This window comes from Cricetulus griseus, chromosome 2, assembly GCF_003668045.3.
Source record: "Cricetulus griseus strain 17A/GY chromosome 2, alternate assembly CriGri-PICRH-1.0, whole genome shotgun sequence".
NCBI lineage: Eukaryota > Metazoa > Chordata > Mammalia > Rodentia > Cricetidae > Cricetulus > Cricetulus griseus.
The window spans coordinates 36,099,546-36,120,599 of record NC_048595.1 but is presented as its reverse complement, the minus strand read 5'-3'; the positions used below and the strand labels follow the sequence as shown (position 1 = coordinate 36,120,599).

At 39.6% G+C, this 21,054-nt stretch overlaps 1 protein-coding gene across 2 annotated transcripts in view; it reads left to right on the top strand.

The window, feature by feature from the left end:
- Positions 1-262: 262 nt before the first annotated feature.
- The window catches only part of LOC100774067 (phosphatidylinositol 3-kinase regulatory subunit gamma), a 79,222-nt gene continuing 58,430 nt past the window's right edge, over positions 263-21,054 (top strand). The window contains exons 1-2 of one of the 2 annotated variants that reach the window (XM_027402548.2): positions 264-729; positions 964-1,073. In XM_027402548.2, the coding sequence (XP_027258349.1) occupies positions 968-1,073 (106 nt within the window). In that variant the 5' untranslated portion in view covers positions 264-729; positions 964-967. Of the gene's footprint in view, positions 1,074-21,054 lie in introns of both variants that reach the window. The other variant, XM_035439695.1, reaches the window with a different exon arrangement.

Sequence of the window (21,054 nt, the reverse complement as noted above, 5' to 3'; positions counted from 1 at the left end):
GTACCATTCTGAGTGAGCCTGGGGGTAGAGACAAAGGTTGACTAAAGAGTAGAGTCTTACACGGTGACAGGGAGAGCTCAAAGTCGGCGTGAAGGACTGTCGTCGCAATTGTATCTCAGGCACTTGACAATCTTTGCATGTCAAGATGGTGCGGAGTGGGAAGGACAGTCGAGCCGCCAGCTCTTCCCCCTGCCCCGCACGGTTGGGTGGCGCCCCAGCGGGGGTGGGGAGGGCGGGCGGGGGAGGAGGTCCCCTCCGCGCAGTTAAAATGAAACTCTAGTGGTTGGAGCCCGGGCAGAGCGTGAGGGAGCCGGCGCTGGCGGGGCTACCTTTACTACCCGCGCACAGCCGTGCTGACTGGACTCTCCAGCGGGTCGCCATCCCGAAGCGGCGGAAGCTTGGGTTCCCAGCCCGACGCGAACACAGCCCGAGTCCCTGTCCCAGAGGGAATCGCTCTCTGCAGACCAGTGGGACCCCGAAACTTGAACGCAACCCCCCTTTTCAAGCCTTTGTCACTTCCCCAGCTTTCTCCCAACGCGTTCTTTTTTTTTCCTCCTCTCCCATTCTCTCTCCTCCGAAGGACACAAAAGTGGCTTCCGCTGAGATATTAGGAGGCGGCAGGGAGCTTTTTTTCCCTTTGGAGAGCGACTGTGTAGGAAGGATTTTTCGGGAGGCGGCTTTTTAACACCACTGCTCTGTGCTTTCAGAGCCTCTCTGTAACCCTCTGAGGTAAAACCCCGTAGCTTGAAAGTTCGGGGCATTTTGTTGGGTGCTGTAAGGAGAGAGGGGGAGGACCTTGTCCTCATCCCAGTAGTTGGCTGGACTTGTACTGGCCGTTGGAAAACCCCGAAGTACATTTCCGTTTGGAACTTTAGCAAATATATACATAAATATATAATTATAAATATCAGGTAAAAGATATATATGCTTTCTATATATTTCCTGACGACCTGCCCCTGACAGCGCGATGTACAATACGGTGTGGAGTATGGACCGCGATGACGCAGACTGGAGGGAGGTGATGATGCCCTATTCGACAGAACTGATATTTTATATTGAAATGGATCCTCCAGGTATTTGGGAGTAAACTTTTTATTTTTATTTTTCAGATGGGTCTGATTTGTGCTTAACAAAACCCCGGTGATGTTTTCAGGCCAGAAGTATTCTTGGGTGCGCCAGGTTCGGGATGAGGGGCTGATTGCAGTTAAAGCTGCAGTAAAACTGCTCTGGCTTATACCTTTAAAGTTTGCAGTTAGGACCCTGATCCCATTGTCCTGAGAAGGTGGGGGTGGGGTGGGGTGGGGGAGGGAGGGAAGATCAGTTTTTGGTTTTGCCTTTGCATGTCATTCACGGCCCTCCACTTTTTTTTTTTTTTTTTTAATTTAAGATTTCTACCTGCAAGAGATGTTTTATAAACCATGCACGAAGACAGTCTTTCCCTTTGTGGGAATTCCTTAAAGCTTATACCTTAATGCAGTTGCCCGATTTGGTTTGTTGTATTTTACCTTGGTTAACTTCAGAAACTGAGTTGCCTTTGTGATTATTCATTTTAAGACTCTGTGTTTCTCTCATAGAAACCAAACGCCGGTTAGTGATTTTCAGGGATTGGGCGGTCTTATTCATTCATGGCCTTAGTCTGAGGTTCTTTTCCGTCTATGCATATAGTCTCTTAGGTCTGCATGCAGTATTTTATTACTCGTCAATTAATTTGTGGTGATTTAACTTAATTTGAGTGTCAGAATTGATATAATTTTGACTCTTAAAAATAGAACCTTTCTCTTTACTGTGAATGGACTATATACATATATGTGACAGGTTTCTGTATGTGTACATGTGAGATGTATATATAAATATATTTTTATTTGAGAGCTTTGAGGCCACTAGAGATATTTTGTGTCTCTGATAGGGAAGGAAAAAGGAAGGGAAATGAAAAACTTTTGTTATTTAAAGTATGCCTTATTTTATGTTATAGCTGTCAGATATTCAAACCTTTGCAGTTACCGACAGTGCTTTATGTAATGATTTTGAATAAGCAGAGGGCCTTTGTGATTCCTTGTGTTTATTGAGGATGAATTCGCTGTCTTTTTAAAATGGGTTATAGTTAAGCCTACAGAATAATGTTTGTCATTAGGGAACCTTGCTTATTATAAGAATGTATTTTTGGAAACATTTAAAAAGAATGAAGTCCATGAAAGTATAATGAATAAATGTCTTGTAGAAGGTATGTACTAATTATTTCTTGTGTCCTTGTGAATGGAGAATTATCTTCTTTAAAAATTAGTGATAGTGTTACATGATGCCTTGAAAACTAATACTACTATTGAATCACCTTTTTGAAAACTCTTAATTATCACCAAGAATTTTTCTCTTTTCCTTTGTTTTAGAACCGCCTTGGTTTACTTCTGTGGTTGTGGTTGTGATCCACTTGCAGCTTTTCTGTGTTTTGTAAAGTTTCCTAAGATTTGCCACCCATCCATTGTGTTTTCCCCTTTGTTTCCCCAATGGTAAAGCATTGCTTCTGTTAGATACATTTATCATTCATGTGTTCAGAAATCCAGTATACCACCGGTGTCTCTCCCGTAACAAGTAAATAATGCTATATATCTGTATTTATAAAAATGATAAATGCACATTGCCTTAGGATCATGCTGGATCATACAGTAATCTTGCCTTCCATAGATACAAAGGGGATTTGTTGGGTGGGGGAGTTGAGTAGGGAGAACGGTAGAAAATGAAGAAGGCACTAATGATTGAAAAAACTCAATGTTATAGAAAAATATTGGCCAAGTTGAGTTGAATATATGATTTATTTATTTATTTTTGAGATTGAATCTCGCAGTATAGCTCAGATTAGTCTGTAACTCTGTGGTGGAGACTGGTCTCTCAAACTTGCATTCCTTCTGTCTCATCGTCTGAAGTACTGAGATTACAGGCATGTACCACTGTGTTTGGGCCAGAAATTATTTTTTGGAAAGCTATTATAATTATGCAAAGATGTGGGATTTAATATGATTGAGTAGAAAATTCTGACCCAAAGTTTATTTTCATAGAAATAAACTTTTGAGTTTTAAGATGTTTATCCTTGAGTGAAATTCTATATACTAAATATTCAGAACACTGAAAATCCGTTCATATTATCTTTTGTTTTGCATCCTTACTGAAGAATATGTTTGTTAGCCAGGCAGTGGTGGCGCATGCTTTTAGTCCCAGCACTTGGGAGGCAGAGGCAGGCAGATCTCTGTGAGTTCGAGACCAGCCTGGTCTACAAGAGCTAGTTCCAAGACAGTCTCCAAAGTCACAGAGAAACCCTGTCTCGAAAAACCAGAAAAAAAAATCCTCACTCAATTATTGTCATTTAAACAATGATATTGTAATGTGAAATAAATGATATAAAGATATACCAATTTTTAATATTTCATATATTGTAGTTTATCCAACTCTGGTTCATTAGAAGTGTGGTAACTCTCCCATTTGATAATGCTTTTTAAACTTCTCATCACTGTTTTGATACTAGTTTTACATTTTTTCCTAAATTGTAAAAATGCTGAACTATCTTTTTATGGTTTTTGTATTTAACAAGATAGTTAGAAAAAGAATTACAGGGTTGGGAATGTGACTTAGTTGTTAGAGCGCTCAGTGTATAAGTCCTAGATTCTATGTCTAGCAGTGCATTACGTTGGGAGTACCTCCAGCTCTTAGGAGGAAGAGGCTGGAGGACTGATCAGAAATTTAGGGGCATCCTCAGCTACATATTGAATTGGAGGCCAGCCTGGGATACATATTTGATTACTCTGTTACAAAAATTTAATAAATGGGGCCTGGCGTTGGTGGCAAATGCCTTTAATCCCAGCACCTGGGAGGCAGAGGCAGGTGGATCTCTGTGAGTTTGAGGCCAGCCTGGTCTCCAGAGCGAGTGCTAGGATAGGCTCCAAAGCTTCACAGAGAAACCCTGTCTTGAAAAACAACAAAACAAAACAAAACAAAACAAAAATAATAAATGAATAAAAAAAGGAATTACAGATATATTTGTGACATGATGTATTTTTTTGTTTTAAAAAAAATACAGCTTGTGTAGAAAGAATTCAAATAGATGATATCAACTAAAACCAGCATTGCTTCTTTTTTGTATATGTAAATTGCTGAATGTGTATATATGTGTATAGGTGCACGTGAACACATGTACATGTTGGGGCCAGAAGTAGATACTGTTTTCCTTCTTATCTTTTGAGACAGGGTCTCTCACTGAACCTGGAATTCAGTGATTGGTTATACTGGCTGGCCAGTGAACTCCGAGGATCCCCCTGTCTTTGTATACTCTGCCCTAGAGTTATAGATGTACCTGGCTTTTTATGTGGGTTCTGGGGTTGAGAACTAAGATTCTAAGGCTTGCAGGCAAACCACTTTACCTACTGAGCCATCTCCTCAGCCCCATATTATTGTAGACTCAGTATGGCTTTATGTTTCCTTTGTACTATTTCTTTTAGCCAAATAGCTATCCTTATAAAGCAGATACTTTGTTTCACTTTATGAAGGATACCTAGGCTCACAGCAAGTAAGAAAGTGGGCGTGACTGCCTTGCTCTAAAGTCCAGTCTTTTTTTTCCAGACAGGGTTTCTCTGTGGCTTTGGAGACTGTCCCAGAACTTGCTTTGTAGACCAGGCTAGCTTCGAACTCACAGAGATCCACCGGCCTCTGCCTCCCGAGTGCTGGGACTAAAGGCATATGCCACCAACGACTGCCAAGTCCAGACTTTAAACCAGCACCTGGTACTGGGTTCTGTGGTTTTTATTTCTTTTTTCTCTTCCTTGTAAATTTATCCTGAATTCTGCATCTAGGTTGATCCCACCAAAACGTTGTTTTCACTATGTTGCTATTTTATTAACAAAAACTGACAGTTTATTACTTTTAAACTAGGCATGGCTGATCTTTAGTAATACAGTGTCAGTTTACACCTTTACTGCTAATCTGCCAACTCTCTTCTAGCTGGATTCCTTGTAGCCTAATAGCCTGGGTATATCTTTTTGTTCCTATCCCCAAGCTTTTGCTCATACTGCTTCTGTGTAGTGCATACTGAGTACCTTCACACCTGCATCTTCAAAGCATGATCCTGGGCTAGATATCTTTCCTTTTTAAACTTTCTAGGGCTGGAGAGGTGGCTCAGTGGTTAAGAGCACTGGCTCTTCTTCCAGAGGCCCTGGGTTCAATTCCTAGCACCCATATGGCAGCTCACAGCTGTCTGTAACTCCAGGGGATCTGATACCTTCATGCACATAAAATAAAATAAAAACTTTCTAATTTTAGAGATTCTAGAACTGTGTTTTTGTTTTGTTTTTGTTTTTCAAGATAGGGTTTCTCTGTGTAGCTTTGGAGCCTATCCTGGCACTCTCTCTGGAGACCAGGCTGGCCTCAAACTCACCGAGATCTGCCTGCCTCTGCCTCCCGGGTGCTGGGATTAAAGGAGTGTGCCACCAACGTCCGGCTCGAACTGTGTTTTTTTTCATGTATGTCTGTAGCTTTACATTCAGGAAATATAATTTCATATAACTTCATTTATTTCTCTAACAATGTAAACTACAACTTTTTTATTTCTTTATATTTATCTGTTAGAGACAGTCTCACTGTGTAGTTGTAGCCTGGAACTCCCTTATGTAGACTAGAATGGCCTTGAACTCATAGCTGTCCTCCAGTTTTTACCTTCTGAGTGCTGGGATCAAAGGTTTGTACCACCAACCACATCCAGCTGGATACTGTAAACTTCTCTGTGTGGCTCATTTCATCTTCCTCTTTTCTTTTTGGTGTGAGTATGTGTGTGTGTGTGTGTCTGTGTTTTTGCTGTGGATGTGTACATGTTTGTGCATGTGTATGCATATCTGTGTGTCTGGTAGACTGTAGCAGCTGACATTGGGTGTGTTCCTAGTTCACTTCCCTTCCCTCTTTCCTTCATTGTTTGTTATTCCTGCCTTCCTTGAGGCAAAGTCTCTTAATGATCTGAGAGCTCACCGGTTGGGTGGACATGTGCTTCCCTGGGCGGGGGTGGGAGGTGGGGGTTGGTTTACAGAGTTAAACTGTTGCACCTGGCTTTTAGGAAGGTGCTGGGAATCTGAACTCAGGTCCTTATGCTTGCTTGGCAGGTCCTGTGAGTGACTGAGCCATCTCCCCAGCCCCTGATTGTGCATATTTGTAAGTTTATATAAAGTAAGAAGATCATTTCTTCTAATAAGTGAGACAGTAGTAGTCTAAGTTCAACCCTTCAAGTGTATTATGTACCACATCAAGTGGAATCTGCCCAGTGATCTGGTTTCGAAGAGTGAAAACAAAGCCAAAGGCAGTACCATCCACCATTATTTAGCCTTGGGTGTCCAGAGCATGTAGCCATTGTAATCTTGAATTGTGTTAATATTTTAAATTTATTATTATTATTGAGACAGGCTTGGTGGCAGGCACCTTGACTCACACTATGTATTCTTGGCTATCCTGAACTATGTAGATAAGGCTGGCTTCAAATTCATGGTGATCTGCCAGCCTCTGCCTCCCAAGTGCTGGAATTAAAGGCATGCATTAGCACACTCAGCTAAAGTATTTTTAAACTTATGATAAATCTGTCATGATTCAAAATTTATAATAATTATGCATTGCTTTTACAAAGACCTTATTGAAATGAATTGCTTTTAGAGTCCATTCTTTTTTTTTTCCGTCTTCTGTTTGTTTTACTGTGTGTGTGTGTGTGTGTGTGTGTGTGTGTGTGTGTGTGTGTGTGTCACACATGTGGTGATCAAAGGGCAGCCTTCAGGAGTTGGTTCTCTTCTGCCATGTGGGTTCAGGCTTGGTGGCAGGCACCTTGACCCAATTAGCTATTTCTCTGTTCCTAGAGTTTTTGTATTTGACTTTTTTTTCTCAGACAGGGTTTTGCTATACAGTCCTAGTTGGCCTAGAGCTTGCTACAAAGACCAGGCTGTTTCAACTCACTGAGATTTTCTTGCCTCTGCCTCCTGAGTGCTAGCATAAAGATGTCCAGTTTCTATTAGATTTTTTGAATTTCAGTTTTATAGTAGAGACACTTGGTGTGGTATACTGTATTAATAATCATTTTTCTGCTATTGGCATATGTTTTGTAAAAATAGTTACTGTTTTCAGGGGCAAGTTGCATAGCTGGCTCAAAATGGCGTAAGAACCAAAAATTTATCTTTCCATGTAACAGGCTTCAGGGTTTGTTCATTTTAGCAGTTTAACAGTTTCAGTAAAAAACTAATTTTGTTCAATTCATATACTGCTGAAGTCTTCGGTGCTTGAGATTGGCTTGACCATCAGTTTAGTAATAAAATGGTTTCAGTGATTCCAGACAAGCTCATATACAGCTTCTAAAAGAAGAAAGATGTCTGTTTTTGTGCCTCAGTTTTCAGAGAGGAGACTCCAGAAACCTTTCCCAGACTTCTTTCGTGTCCTTTTGCCCAGAGTCATGTCATATGCTAGTCCTGAACCAATCACTGAAGATCACCCTTACACTAATTGTGTTCCTGAAAGTGGAGTGGTGTTGGTTACCCTAAGGCATACTGTTGTAACCTGGAGCGATTCTGTTAGGAACAGGAGGAGGAAATGCGTGCTAGCTGAGCTATCAACAGTGGCTATGTTTTGGAAAATCGTAGCTTTCTTCAAGATTATTTTTGTGTTTGTACATAAAAAGTATTAGGAAGTTATTTGTTCACCCTTTTTAGAACTAAAATTTGGTGATGGGAAGTCTGTTTTCACTTTCTAAGTTAGAGTTCACAAGATCAGATAGTATTAAAGAGTTAAATAAAAAGACAGTGAGGTGAATCAATGAAGAAGAGCATTTGCTACCAAGCTTGGTGACCTGAGTTTGATTCCTGAGATGCACATGGTAGAAAGAGTTACTCTCCAACTTCCATAGTTGTGCTGTGGCCTTCGAACACACAGATAAATGGGTTAAAGAACAAAGAAGAAGAGCAACTGCAAGGTTGCTTGCTCCATGCATATAAAGTGCTTGTTGTACAGGCCTGATGACTGAGTTTGATTTCCAGAACCCACATCGAGAACTGACTCCATGAAGTTGTCCTCTGGCCCTCCAGGAGTGCTGTGGTTTGAATGATTTTACACACGGCATATACACTCAATTAGCACACCACATAAGCTCTCTGGGTCACCAAGTTAAAAAAACAAACAAAACAAACAAAAAACAAAGATGTGTTTGTACATGCTTTTAATCCCAGCACTGCACTCAGGAGGCTGAGGCAGGAGTTTGAGGCCAGCCTGGACTTCATTGTTAAGACCCCATGTCTTGAAGACGAAAAAGAAAGAAAACTCTAAGAACTTTTCCTGTTTTCTGTCAATTACTATAAGATGAAGGTGACTTCTCTGGCTGATATTTTTCTCAGTTCAGGAATATTAGGTCTGGAATAAAGTGTATTTGTATAGTGACTAAAACTGTGAGAGAAGGAACATTACATAATTATGAACTTTTTTTTACATTTTAACTTAGTGTGTGTATGTCTCTGTGTGTCTGTGTGTCTGTGTGTTTGTGCATGCTTATGCATCTGGAGATTAGAGGACAAGTTGTGGGAGTTGGTTTTCTCTACCACCATAGGGTCAGAGATACCGTTACCCATTGAGCCAACACAATTGACCATAAACGTCAAAGTCTAAAGTAAATCAAGTAAACTTGGAATGGGTTATGATTAGAGTACTAGCCTTAAAAATTAGGAAATTACTATAAAGTAAGTTATAAAATTATATCTTTTAATTAAAATGTATGGTATACCTAAAATTGGTTGCCTTTCCCTCCAGTATGTTGGAAACTAGAGTCTATATCACAGGATGTTTAAGAGACGTGACTTTGGAGTAAAGTGCCAGAGTTGATAATGTGTCTCTGTTACTTATTAGCATGTGTCTCTGGGTAATTTACATGTGTTATATTTTCCTCATATAAAAATATGGAGGTGAGTCTAGGGTGATAGCTCCATTGGTAAAGTGCTTGCTTTAATAGACATAAGGACCAGAAAAAAAAATTGGAGGTGGTTCTGATCCTTCAGTAGGGTTACTGTGAAAGTTTATTGCACGTGTGTGCAGGTGTATATGCGTGGTGTTCATATGAAGGCCAGAAGGCAGCACTGGGTGTCTTTCTTGATTGCTTTCCACATTGTCTCTCATTGGACCCAGCACTCACTGATTAGCTAGGCTGGCTAGCCAGTGAGCTCTAAAATCCCTCCTGTCTCTGCCTCCCAGTACTGGGAGTACAAGTGTGCACTGCCACGCCAGGTTTTCACATGCATGCTGGTGACCCATAGTCAAGGTCCTCATGCTTGTGCAGCTAACACGTTATCGACTGAGGCATCTCCCTAGCTCTCACATTTGTGTATTCATTGATATTTTTAACAAATGTTTGAGTGCCACACACTGTTCTAGGTTCAGTAGTAAGAAAACCAATAATCTTCATGTGGGGACATTTTTAAATGAGGGGAAAGAATCAACAAATTCATAAGTATAATATATAGTGATTGTGATAAACACTATAAAGTAAAACCAAAGTACAAAAATATAGAGTCTGAGTCGGGGAACTGATATATTAACTGGTTGGGCAGGGAGGCCTTACCTAAAGGAAGTGAGAAAGCAAGCATGTAAAAATACATGGCAGATGTGAGAGCAGAGGAATTTGTCAGGTAGATAGAATATCTAATATCTTACCTTGAGTCAGGACCATCTATGCTAGTGACATATTCAGGGACACATAGGCCAGTGTGGCTGGAGTAGAGTGAAGAGAATGTATAAGAAATGAGATGCTGAAGAGATGGCACAGTGCCGAAGCACTTTCAATGGAAGTGTGAGGACTCGAGTTCAGATCCCCCAAACAGTAAACCTGGGCACAGTGGCATGGATCTGTAATTCTAGGTTCCTATGACAAGATAAGAGCAGAGGTAGAACCCCTGGAAGCTTGCCAGACAGATGTGTACACACACATCATACACAGAAACACAAACACACACACATTTTTATTTATTTGTTTATTTCGTTTTTTTTGGGACAGGGTGTCTCTGTATAGCTCTGGCTGTCTAGTAACTTGCTCAATAGACCAGGCTGTCCTCTGCCTCTGAAGTGCTGGGATTAAAGGTGTATGCCCGTGTGCCCAGCAATAAAAGTGAATCTTAAAAAAAAATAGATGAAGACAAATAATGATGTTAGGTGGTAGAGTATTTTATTATATAGAGCATTGTAAGCCATTGTAATAACTTTGGCTTTAAAACTTGAGTGAAAGCCAGTGAGATGGCTCAGCAGGTAAAGGCACTTACTGCCAAGCCTGTCTGTTTGATCTCTGGGACCTACATGGTGGAAGGAAAGAACCAGTTCCTTGAAATTATCCTCTGACCTCTACACACATACTGTGTTACACCTGTGCGTGTGCACACATACACACACATCACACAAAATATAATGAAAAAACTTGGATGAGTGAAAATCCATCCAGGTGTATTAGATAGTAATGTACTATAGCTGCTTGTAGATAGTAGAGATTGGTAGAAGTAGAGAGACTAGTGGGGGGCTGTGGAAGTGATAAAAGAGTAGTTGCATTCTGAATATTATTATTACCAATTATGTGGCATGTCACTTCAAAACTGGCGGTCTTTTTCTAGTTTCTTTGCTTTATATTTCTTTATATAAGTTAATTTAAAATTAAGCAAAACTATATATTTTTACTATGTTTTTCTCTTAAAGTGTTAGGATTCTGATCTCTGAGATTTAGTTGTTTAGTAGAGGCATATTTGTCCTTAGTTATTTTATTTTATTTTTTAAAAGATTTTATTTATTTATTATGTATACAACATTCTGCTTCCATGTATATCAGCACACCAGAAGAGGACCACACCAGATCTCATAACGGATGGTTGTGAGCCACCATGTGGTTGCTGGGAATTGAACTCAGGACCTCAGGAAGAACAGTCAATGCTCTTAACCTCTGAGCCATTTCTCCAGCCCCTGTCCTTAGTTATTTTAAGAAGAGTTTGTTTATAATCATAACATACTATCTGGTATAAACCTAGTTTATATTCTAATTTACTTTAAAAGGTAATTTTAAGAGGCTGGAAAGATGCCTCCCAGAGGACCTGGGTTTGATTTTCAACATCCACATGGTGGCTGGTGGCTCACAACTATTGGTAACTCCAGTTCCAGGGGATCTGACACCCCCCTGGCCAACAAAAACACCAACCATTCATATGGTACATAGGCATACATGCAGGTAAAATATCAGTAAAACCTTTAAAAATTATTATTATTTGTTTTCTGAGGCAGGTTTTCTCTGTGTAGCCTTGGCTATCTTGGAATTTGCTATTTAGAACAGGCTGGCCTTGAACTCATAAGATCCATCATCTGAATCTGCTTCCCAAGTGCTAGGGTTAAAAGTGTACACTATTATTCCAGGCCCAGTTTCTCTTTAATCCATTCATTTTTCATTTTGCAACTAAACAGTGCTAACCAGATGCTGGCAAGATCAGTAGTTTAACCCCAAATGTCTTCAGGGCCTTTTGTGATTTGGACCTCATTTGCCTATCAGACACATCTAACACTTCCCACCTCATATATGTTTCAGCAAAAATTAAGGTACATTAACCCACACATGTTCTGAGTCTGTTACTTCTCTGTGATCTCACCAGTAACACATACATTCCTTCTCTGTTTATATTATTTTCTTTTACTATGATTCAAACATGTAACCAACCACTATTTACTAACAGAGTTAGGTATTGGAGATTTATTGATTGTGTCCATGTCCTAATGGAATTTATAGCCTAATAAGGAATAAAGAAGCTAAAATACTAAAAAGAAATACAAATAATTTAAATAGATGGATCAGAAAAATAGCTCACAGGTAAAAAAGTACTTGGTCTACAGCATAACAACCTGAGCTCAATCCCAGAGACCCACATGCATGCATCTGTGAATACGTTATACAGCAGCACTTTTGGTTTTGTTCCATTTAGCAGCTTGTTTTGGCTTTTAGAAAGCTATCTGCTTAATTTTAAAAGTGCCATTGAGTGATTTAGACTTGTGGGGCATTAATTCATAATAGGAGGCTAGCCTTTCTTCAAATAATCATAAATTTTAAGAGTGGCTATTACATGTCTGACCGGGACTGATCTGAGCTGTTCTTTGGTTTCTAGGTTCAGCAATGGAAATTTAGAGCTGTCAGATAAAATACATGCTATGTATCTCATACAATATTTGGGGCATACTACACTAAAAATTATTTATTTGCAATTCAAGTTTAGCTGGGCATTGTGTATTGTATTTGTTAAATCTGGCAGTCCTAAATTAGGGAGAGGCTATTGACTAGACCACATTTTCTTATACATTTTCTATACAGAAATATGTAACCTGATTCAGTAGATATCTAAATAGAAAAGTCCACAAAAAAGTGACTCCCTTTGGCTCCTGGAATTGCAAGTATCCTCATTCCTAGGAGATAAAGATTATGTTACATAATATACTACTAAAAAGAGTGATGTTGACAGTAATTAGACCATCCTTGTGCTTTAAAGGATCAGGTCTTAAAATCTGGATAGCTTTCTCATCTACACAGTGGCTGTTAGAACTACTTGAAGGGTTTGTTAAAATACATTGCTGGGTGGGGCTTACCTTCAAGGTTTCTGATTTAGTAGGTCTGGGGTTGAGTTCTAGGAATTTTTAAGGAGTGCTTTGGGTGAGAGTGAGTGGCTTTGCTAGTCACAAAGCACACTTTTAGAACCACTGCTATGACATATCAAGGCCTATTCCTGGAGCTGAGGAACAGGTTAGTCCCACCTAAATTCTTTACCAATGTTGGGAGGGAACAAAGCATTTTGGAGAGATAATAACTATGTCTAGTAAAAAGAAAAAAGAAGACTACTATTTTTTGGATATCTACTTTTCTTCTCTTTTATTTAGACAATAACTTCTTGAATTTTTTAAAAAAGTAATTCCTGTTATGAGAACCACAAAGATATATGTGTGTATGTGTGTGTGTGATATGTATATCAGTTTATTAAGGGATGCTATAGGGAAAACAGACTCACGGATACAGGACAAGGTATAACCAGTTACAAAGTGCTTCTGTTCTGCCCAAGGTAGCTGGGAACCACTCATGTATGCTGCTTCACACCACCTGACCTGGTCTTCACAACCCTCGAGAGGGCCTGACCTCTCTATCTCTCCTTCTAAGAGATCACATCTGCAGACAAGAAGCCATGCCCTAATGTGCAGTGGTGGCACACTCCTTTAGTTCCAGCATTCAGGATGCAGAGACAGGAGGAGCTATGTGAGTTAGAGGCCAGCCTCTTCTACAAAGCTACACAGAGAAACCCTGTCTTGGAAAATCAAGGAAAAAAACCCAAAAAAGCCATGCCCTAAGGTCAGTACCCCAAAGCTATTGACAGAATGAATTTTTACACTTCCCTTTTTGTCCCACAACTTTCCCCCATACCTTTTGCAATCAGTGTGAAATAGGTGGAGATGACTGAATCCATGGTCTCAGGGAAGGCTTATGATACATACACTCTTGATCAATAAGGGCAGTTGCTGAGTGATTAGCCCACTAGTGAACAGGGCAGTGAGTATAATCAATGAACTCTATTGATTATAATAATCTGACAATGACAGAAGCCTTGTCTTCAAGGAGCTCAGTCTACAATTAAGGAGACCCACATATTAACAACTACATAGCTGGGAGGTGGTGGTGGTGCACACCTTTAATCCCAGCATTTGGAATGCAGAGGAGGCAGAGGCAGGCGGATCTCTGAGTTCTCCTGATCTACAGAGTGAGCACCAGGACAGCCAGGGCTGTTACACAGAAAAACCCTGTCTCAAAAAACAAAAACAAAACAAACAAACAATAAACAACTACATGTAATACTTCCCTTTGTAACTCCTTCCCTTTCTTCTGGGCAGTCAATAAATGTACATTTTCATTATATGGATATTGTATTAACTCCTTTTTTTTTCCTTCTGTTTTTTTCTAGACAGGTTTTCCTGTATAACAGTCCTAACTATTCTGGAATTCACTCTGTAGACCAGGCTGGTCTCAAACTCTCAGAGATTTGCCTACCTCTGCCTGCCAAGTGCTGGGATTGAAGGCATGTACCATCACTGCCTGGCTGTCTTTTACTTTTTTTTTTTTTTTCCGAGACAGGGTTTCTCTAAGTTTGGAGACTGTCCTGGAACTCTCTTTGAAGACCAGGCTGGCCTTGAACTCACAGAAATCGGCCTGCCTCTGCCTCCCAAGTGCTGGGACTAAAGGTGTGCGCCACCACTGCCTGGCTTTCCTTTACTTTTAAAATTACATTTTATTTACTTATTTGTGTGTATGTGTGTGTTTGTACTGTGTTCTGAGGGTTCAACCTTGAGGGTGATAGCCAAGAATTCTTACAGAAATCTACATCTTGGTGGGGTTCTACAATAGTAGGCAGACCAGAAATAAAGATCCCATTTTTGTGAAACACATAAAATACAAAGTATATTTTACATCTTTAAGATTGTATGAACACAGAGAAAGGTATAAAGGTATATTTCAGGTCATGTACTCAGTGGGACATAGGAAGGTAACAAAATAATCTTTGTGTTATATGGGATGAGATAAAGCAGTATGCAAATAAGTAAATATAGTTTGGTAGAGATAAGTAAAAGAAAATGTTACTGGCTAAGGGAGGTGGAGGACAGAGAAGGAATTGCTGTTTTATTTTGAGTAGTCAGAGAAGGCCTCACTGCTACAGTGCTTTAACCTTATTGTAGAATATATTCAGAAATATCTAAAACATAAATGTGCAGTTTATTGAACTGATATAGAGTAACAGCCATGTAACCATCCACATAAAGATGTTGAAGATAGCCAACCCCTCAGAAGTCTCAGGCACTCCTATTTCCAATTATATCCTTCATCCCGACAGAGGTAATTATTAACTTGACTTTTTATAGTAATTACTCCTTGATTTGCTTTATAGTTATATCTCTAAATGATATATATTATTTCTGCCTGCTTTTGAATTTGTTATACATGGAATTTTGCAAAATATGTTTTATTCTTTCTATTCAGTATTATCTCTACTATTTTCATGTAATGGTAGTTTCTTTTTGTTAATATAAGTTATAGTGTTGTATATTAGTTCATTTTTACTTTTTTTCATGGACAGGGCTCACTCTGTAGGCTTGGCTGGCCTGGAACTCCCTTTGTACATCAGTCTGGCCTCAAACTCACAGAGATCTACCTGTCTCTACTTCCTGAGTTCTGGGATTAAAGACGTGCGCCACCATGGCCCTGCCACACAACCTTCATTTTAATCGCCTCTGCAGAGCCTTTTTAACCAAATGATGTAACATATTCAGAAGCTTCAGGGGATGGTATGTGAACATTTTTTTTTGAGCGTAGTTATTCAGTCACTAACTCTAAATTTGAAGATAAAATTCCACCAACCCAAGGTGGACATGGTAGCACAGCACTTGGGAGGCAGAGGCTGGCAGATCTCTGAGTTCAAGGCCAGCCTTGTCTATAGAGCAAGTGTCAGGACAGCTAGGGCTACACAGAGAATCCTGGCACTCGCTCTTGTAGACCAGGCTGGTCTTGAACTCACAGAGATCCAGCTGCCTGTGCCTCCTGAGTGCTGGGATTAAAGGCATGCACCACCAACACCCGGCTTTTTGTGACTTTTTGTTTTGTTTTATATTTTTTTTTCAAGTAGGGTTTATGTAGCTCAGGCTAGCCTTGAACTTGCTATGTAGCCATGATGACCTTGAATTTAGGATTCTTTGCCTCCAACTCCTGATTGTTGGGATTATAAACATGTGCTGGGTTTATGTGTACTCAAACCCAGGGCTTTATGCATTCTAGGCAAGGATACTCCTGCCCTGAGAAACATTTTAAAAAAATAGAGTTGAAATTGTTTCATATTTTTGACAGTCTCTATAGAGATAAAAATTGAAAACAATGGGATTATGTGATTAGATGGACAAGAAGGTGCTGGATTATTATTTTAGTGAAGGAAGAGAAGCCTTTGTCCAACTTAGAAGGCTGAACTTGAATTTCAAGAATGCCGGTGGTTGACAAGATTGGATGACATCATTTTTTTTTTTTTTTCTGGTAAAGGGCTGTTGTAAGAGGAGAAATAGAAAATAGTTCTCACTTGTCTGTGTTTTGATTTTCATGGTTTCAGGTGCTTGTGGTCAACTGCAGTTTGATGATAATAGTTGAAAAAAATCTAGAAACAGTTAATAAATTTTAATTGCGTGTTGTCCTGAATAGTGTGATGAAATCTCATCACGTTCTGTCCCATCATCTCCTTTATCAAGCATAGGCCCTGCTAGCCATTTAGTAACCATTTTGATTATTAGATCAACTGCTGGGATATCTCAGGGCTTGTGCTCAGTTAACTCTCATATAAAACTATAGCACAATGCCTTCTTCTCTTACTTTATCCCATCATTTGGGCATTGTACCATCATCTCACAGCATTAGAGAAGGGTAGATATAGTATATTAAGATATTTGAAGTCCTGGCATTGGTGGCACACACCTTTAATCCCAGCGCTCGAGAGGCAGGCCTGGTCTACAGAGCAAGTGTCAGGATAGGCTCCAAAGCTATACAGAGAAACCCTGTCTCGGAAAAAAAAATATTTCAAGAAGGGACCACATTCAAACAAACTTTATTATATTTTCTTACTCTCTTACATTTGCATTATAAGTTAAAGTTAAACTTTGTTGAAGGTATATAAGATAGTGTCTGTTAGAGTCAGGAGTTATCTATGGTTTTAGGGATCCATGCATAAGAAGGGGTAAACTCTCTATTACAGTGACCACTGATCACTCTGGGGGCTAGAAAAGGTTGCTGCTAGAGGCATATGGATAAATTACTAACTGAATGGTAATCTCAGTTACCATTAGAAACTGTAAATTGGTATTGGCATGAATTTCCAAGCTATTGTGATTTCCTTCAGCAGAATTCAGAAGTTGTGGCATAGTAATAGCAGAAACAGGTTTCTGGGGTTTTCTGCAGTGATATGATAAAAGAATAAGGAACTAGCTAGGTGCTGGCAAGACAGTGTTGATCACTGAGGGGGACATTTAAGGAGGTTATATAACATTCATTTTGGCCATTACCATTTTATTTAAAAGTTTATAGAAGTGTTTTGTGCAATAGGAAAGTATTACTTATTGTATAAAATGTTAGTAATGACCAATTGTAATATTCTAAAGATTTTAAGAACAGTGATGAAACATATTCTTCAATCAGAATATTGGTCATATCTATTTTCATATAGACAGTCATTTTACAGGAATTAATAATACTTTAAGCTGGTGAAGAAAATGCAGTGTAAGTACTGAAGAGATTGCTCAGTGGGCAGAAACACTTGCATGCAACCAGAGTTTTAGGACAGTCATCTTGTCCCACCTATGAGTCTAGCACTTGTAAGGCAGAGATGGGATCCCTGGACCAAGCTGGCTTCCTAGAACAGTCATATGAGAGATCTCTGGGTCCGTTTAGAGCTCCTGCCTCAAAAAGTTGGAGAGGCTAGAGCTATGGCTCAGCATTAAGAGCACTGGCTGCTCTTCTAAAGGATCCTGGTGTTGGATTTCCAGCACCTGTATAGCAGCTAACAACTGTCAGTAACTCCAATTCCAAGAGATCTGATGCCCTCTTCTGGACTCCTCAGGCACTGCATGCACACACTAAAAGGACCTACATGAAGGTGAAACACCAACAAATAAAAATAAAATAAAAAAAAAATTGGAAAAAATGAAGTAGAGCCCGGTGGTGGTGGTGGCGGCTAATGTCTTTAATCCCAGCACTGGAGAGGCAGAGGCAAGCAGATCTCTGTGAGTGAGAAAGTTCCAGGACAGACAGGGCTACGCAAAGAAACCCTGTCTTGAAAAACCCCCAAAAGAAAAGAAGGTGTTGGAGAAAACTGTTAACCTCTACCCACTTATGCATGTATACTCATATGTGTCTGCACACATTTGAACATGCATGCACATATACCGCAGCCAGGGTCTCACTATGTAGTCCTGGCTGGCGAAGAACTCACTATGTAGACCAGGTTGGCCTCAAACTCAAATTCATCCAACCCTGCCTGTTGAGATTAAAGGTGTGCAGCACCAAATCCAACTTGTCCTTGATACTTTTGTGTATGGAAGGAACGTTTGAATATGAAGCATCTTACATTAATTCATAAGCTATGATAAGAATGATATACTCTGGGCTGGAGAGATGGCTTAGAGGTTAAGAGCACCGGCTGCTCTTCCAGAGGTCCTGAGTTCAATTCCCAGAAACCACATGGTGGCTCACAACCATCCATTAATGAGATCTGTTGCCCTCTTCTGGTGTGCAGATATACATGGAGGCAGAATGTTGTATACATAATAAATAAATAAAATCTTTTAAAAAAAGAATGATGTGCTCTGCTAAAAATTAGAGTAGGAATGGGGCTGGAGAGATGGCTTAGAGGTCAAGAGCACTGACTGGTCTTCCAAAAGTCTTGAGTTGAGTTCAATTCCCAGGAATCACATGGTGGTTCACAACCATCTATAGCGGTATCTGGTGCCCTCTTCTGGTGTACAGGGATACATACGGGCAGAACACTATAAATAATAAATCTTTTTTAAAAAAGATTAAAATAGGGATTGTCATGTGTGAATTTTGTATTTTGAGGTGTCCATAATTGCTATCTCAGTAAGTTTTTCTTTAAGAAGTAGACACTAGGGGTGGTGAGATGGTTCAGAGGGTGAAGGCACTTGCCACCAAGCCTGATAACATAAATTTGAACATGGCAGAGGGAGAGAGCCAGTTCCTGTGGGCTGTCCTCTGACCTTTGTGCCCAGGCAAGGGCACACAGATAAATAATGGGAAAATGTAATCACCATTGTTAATCTTCAGAGTTTGTAGATAAGTCTCCATTTAGTGGATTTCACCTTCAAATGGATTTATGATATACCTTGATAGAATTTATCTGTTAACTATAAAGCAAAGATAAGAGTTGAGTGGGCTAAGAAGGCTAACTTCTGGAACATGATACTCCCTACTCATCTTTTCTCTCACCCCTCAATCCTGATTACCTTTTTTTGTTTGTTTGTTAATATGGAATTTTTTCCACATGGTTCAAGGTGACCTTGACCTTCAGATGCTCTAGCTTTCTCCTTTTAAGTGCTAGGCATGTTCTACCAGGCCCCTAACTCTGTTTTTGTAAACGACTATTTTTCTTTAATTTATGAGACAGGGTCTCTGATATAGCTCAGGCTGGCCTCAAATTCAAATTCACAAACTCATGCCTCTCCCTCTAGGTGTTGGGGTAACTGGTGTGTAGCATTATGCCTGGCTACAGTTGAGTATAACTGTACTTTGAGTTCAGGGTGATCCTTCTGCTTCAGCCTCTTGTAATGCTAGGATTACAAGTGTTTGCCACTGTGTCTAGGAGACATTTGACTATTTAATTTTTTTATCTTATTATTTCATATGTTTGTTTTACCCCCTTGTATTTCTGTGGACCACATGCATGCTGTAGCTCCTGAAGCCAGAAGAGGTCATCTGATCCCCTGGCACTGTAGTTAGAAATGTTTGTGAGCTGTCACGTTGTTGCTTGGAATTGAATTCTGGTCTTCTAGAAGAACATTCAGTGCTCTTAACCAGTGAACCATTTCTCTGCCCCCATTTGACTAGTTAAAGTTTTTGTGTTTTTGAGGCACAGTTTCTATGTATAATCCTGGCTGTCTTGGGAACTTGCTCTGTAGATCAGGCTAGCCTCAAACTCAGAGATCTAGAGTTCTGGGATTAAAGGTGTGCGCCACCATGCCCTGCCAATTTATAGACCACTTAGTTTGCTTCCACTTAGCTATTGTAAATAGTTGATTATTGATATGGAAGTGCTAATGTCATATCCTTTTAATGTCTACCTTTTTTCTTTTGGATAATACCTATAAGCAGAACTGATGGATCATATAGTATTTGTTACAAATTGTTTTTATATAATAGGTGATATTATTTTAATTTAAATGTATTTTATTGATATTTGAAAACTGTACATATATGTGGGGTACCACATGATATCTGTCTTAGTCATTAGATCAGGTTAAACAGACTTTTGTTTTGTTTGAGATAGGGTTTCCCTGTAATAGCCCTGGCTGTCCTGGAACTCATTCTGTAGGCTGGCTTTAAATTTACAGTGATCTACCTGTCTCTGCCTCCCATTTGCTGGGATTAAAAGTGTGAGCTACTACCACCTAGCCAGATCTATATTTAAAAAAAAACAACTCATCTGTCTCCCCTTTTTCCAAACCATGGCCTTGAACATAATAGGCAAGTACTTTACCATTGAGCTACGTCTCCAGCCCCCTGCCCCATTTTTAAAGGTAGGATTTCTGTATGTTGCTCAGGCTGACATTGTATTTGAGAACCTCCTTCCTTTGCCTCTCAAGTGGAGGGATCATAGATCAACATCTTAATATTTTACATGTACATGAAATCATGCTGTATTTGTCTTTCTGTGTCTTGGGTATTCTGTTTAACATTTTTCCACTTTCATGTCACAAATAACAGAATTCCTTTCCCCCTTTTTTAAAGATTAAGAAATTGTTTAGGTTAACTTATTCTGTTTAATGTGTATGATATGTGTGCCTTGTGCCCAGAGAAGCTAGATAAGGGTAACACATTCCTTTCAAGTAGAGTTACATGTGGGTGCTGGGTATTGAACCCTGGGTCATCTAAAAGAGCAATAAGTGCTCTTAACTGCTAAACAATATCTCTAGCTCTTTAAAAATATACTAATTTTATTTTAAAGTGTGTGTGTGGTATGTGTAGGTGGAAGTTTCTGCCCCATCTGGTTCTGTAGCCTTTTAGACCCAATTAAATATACAGAGGCTTCTATTAATTATAAACTGTTTGGCCTATGGCTCAGGCTTTTTATTGGTTATCTCTCTTTTAACTATTAACACATTTCTATTAATCTGTGTATCTCCACATGGTCTTGGCTTACCGGAAATGCCTGGGCCTCTTCATCCCCCATTGTGTGTGTGTGTGTGTGTGTGTGTGTGTGT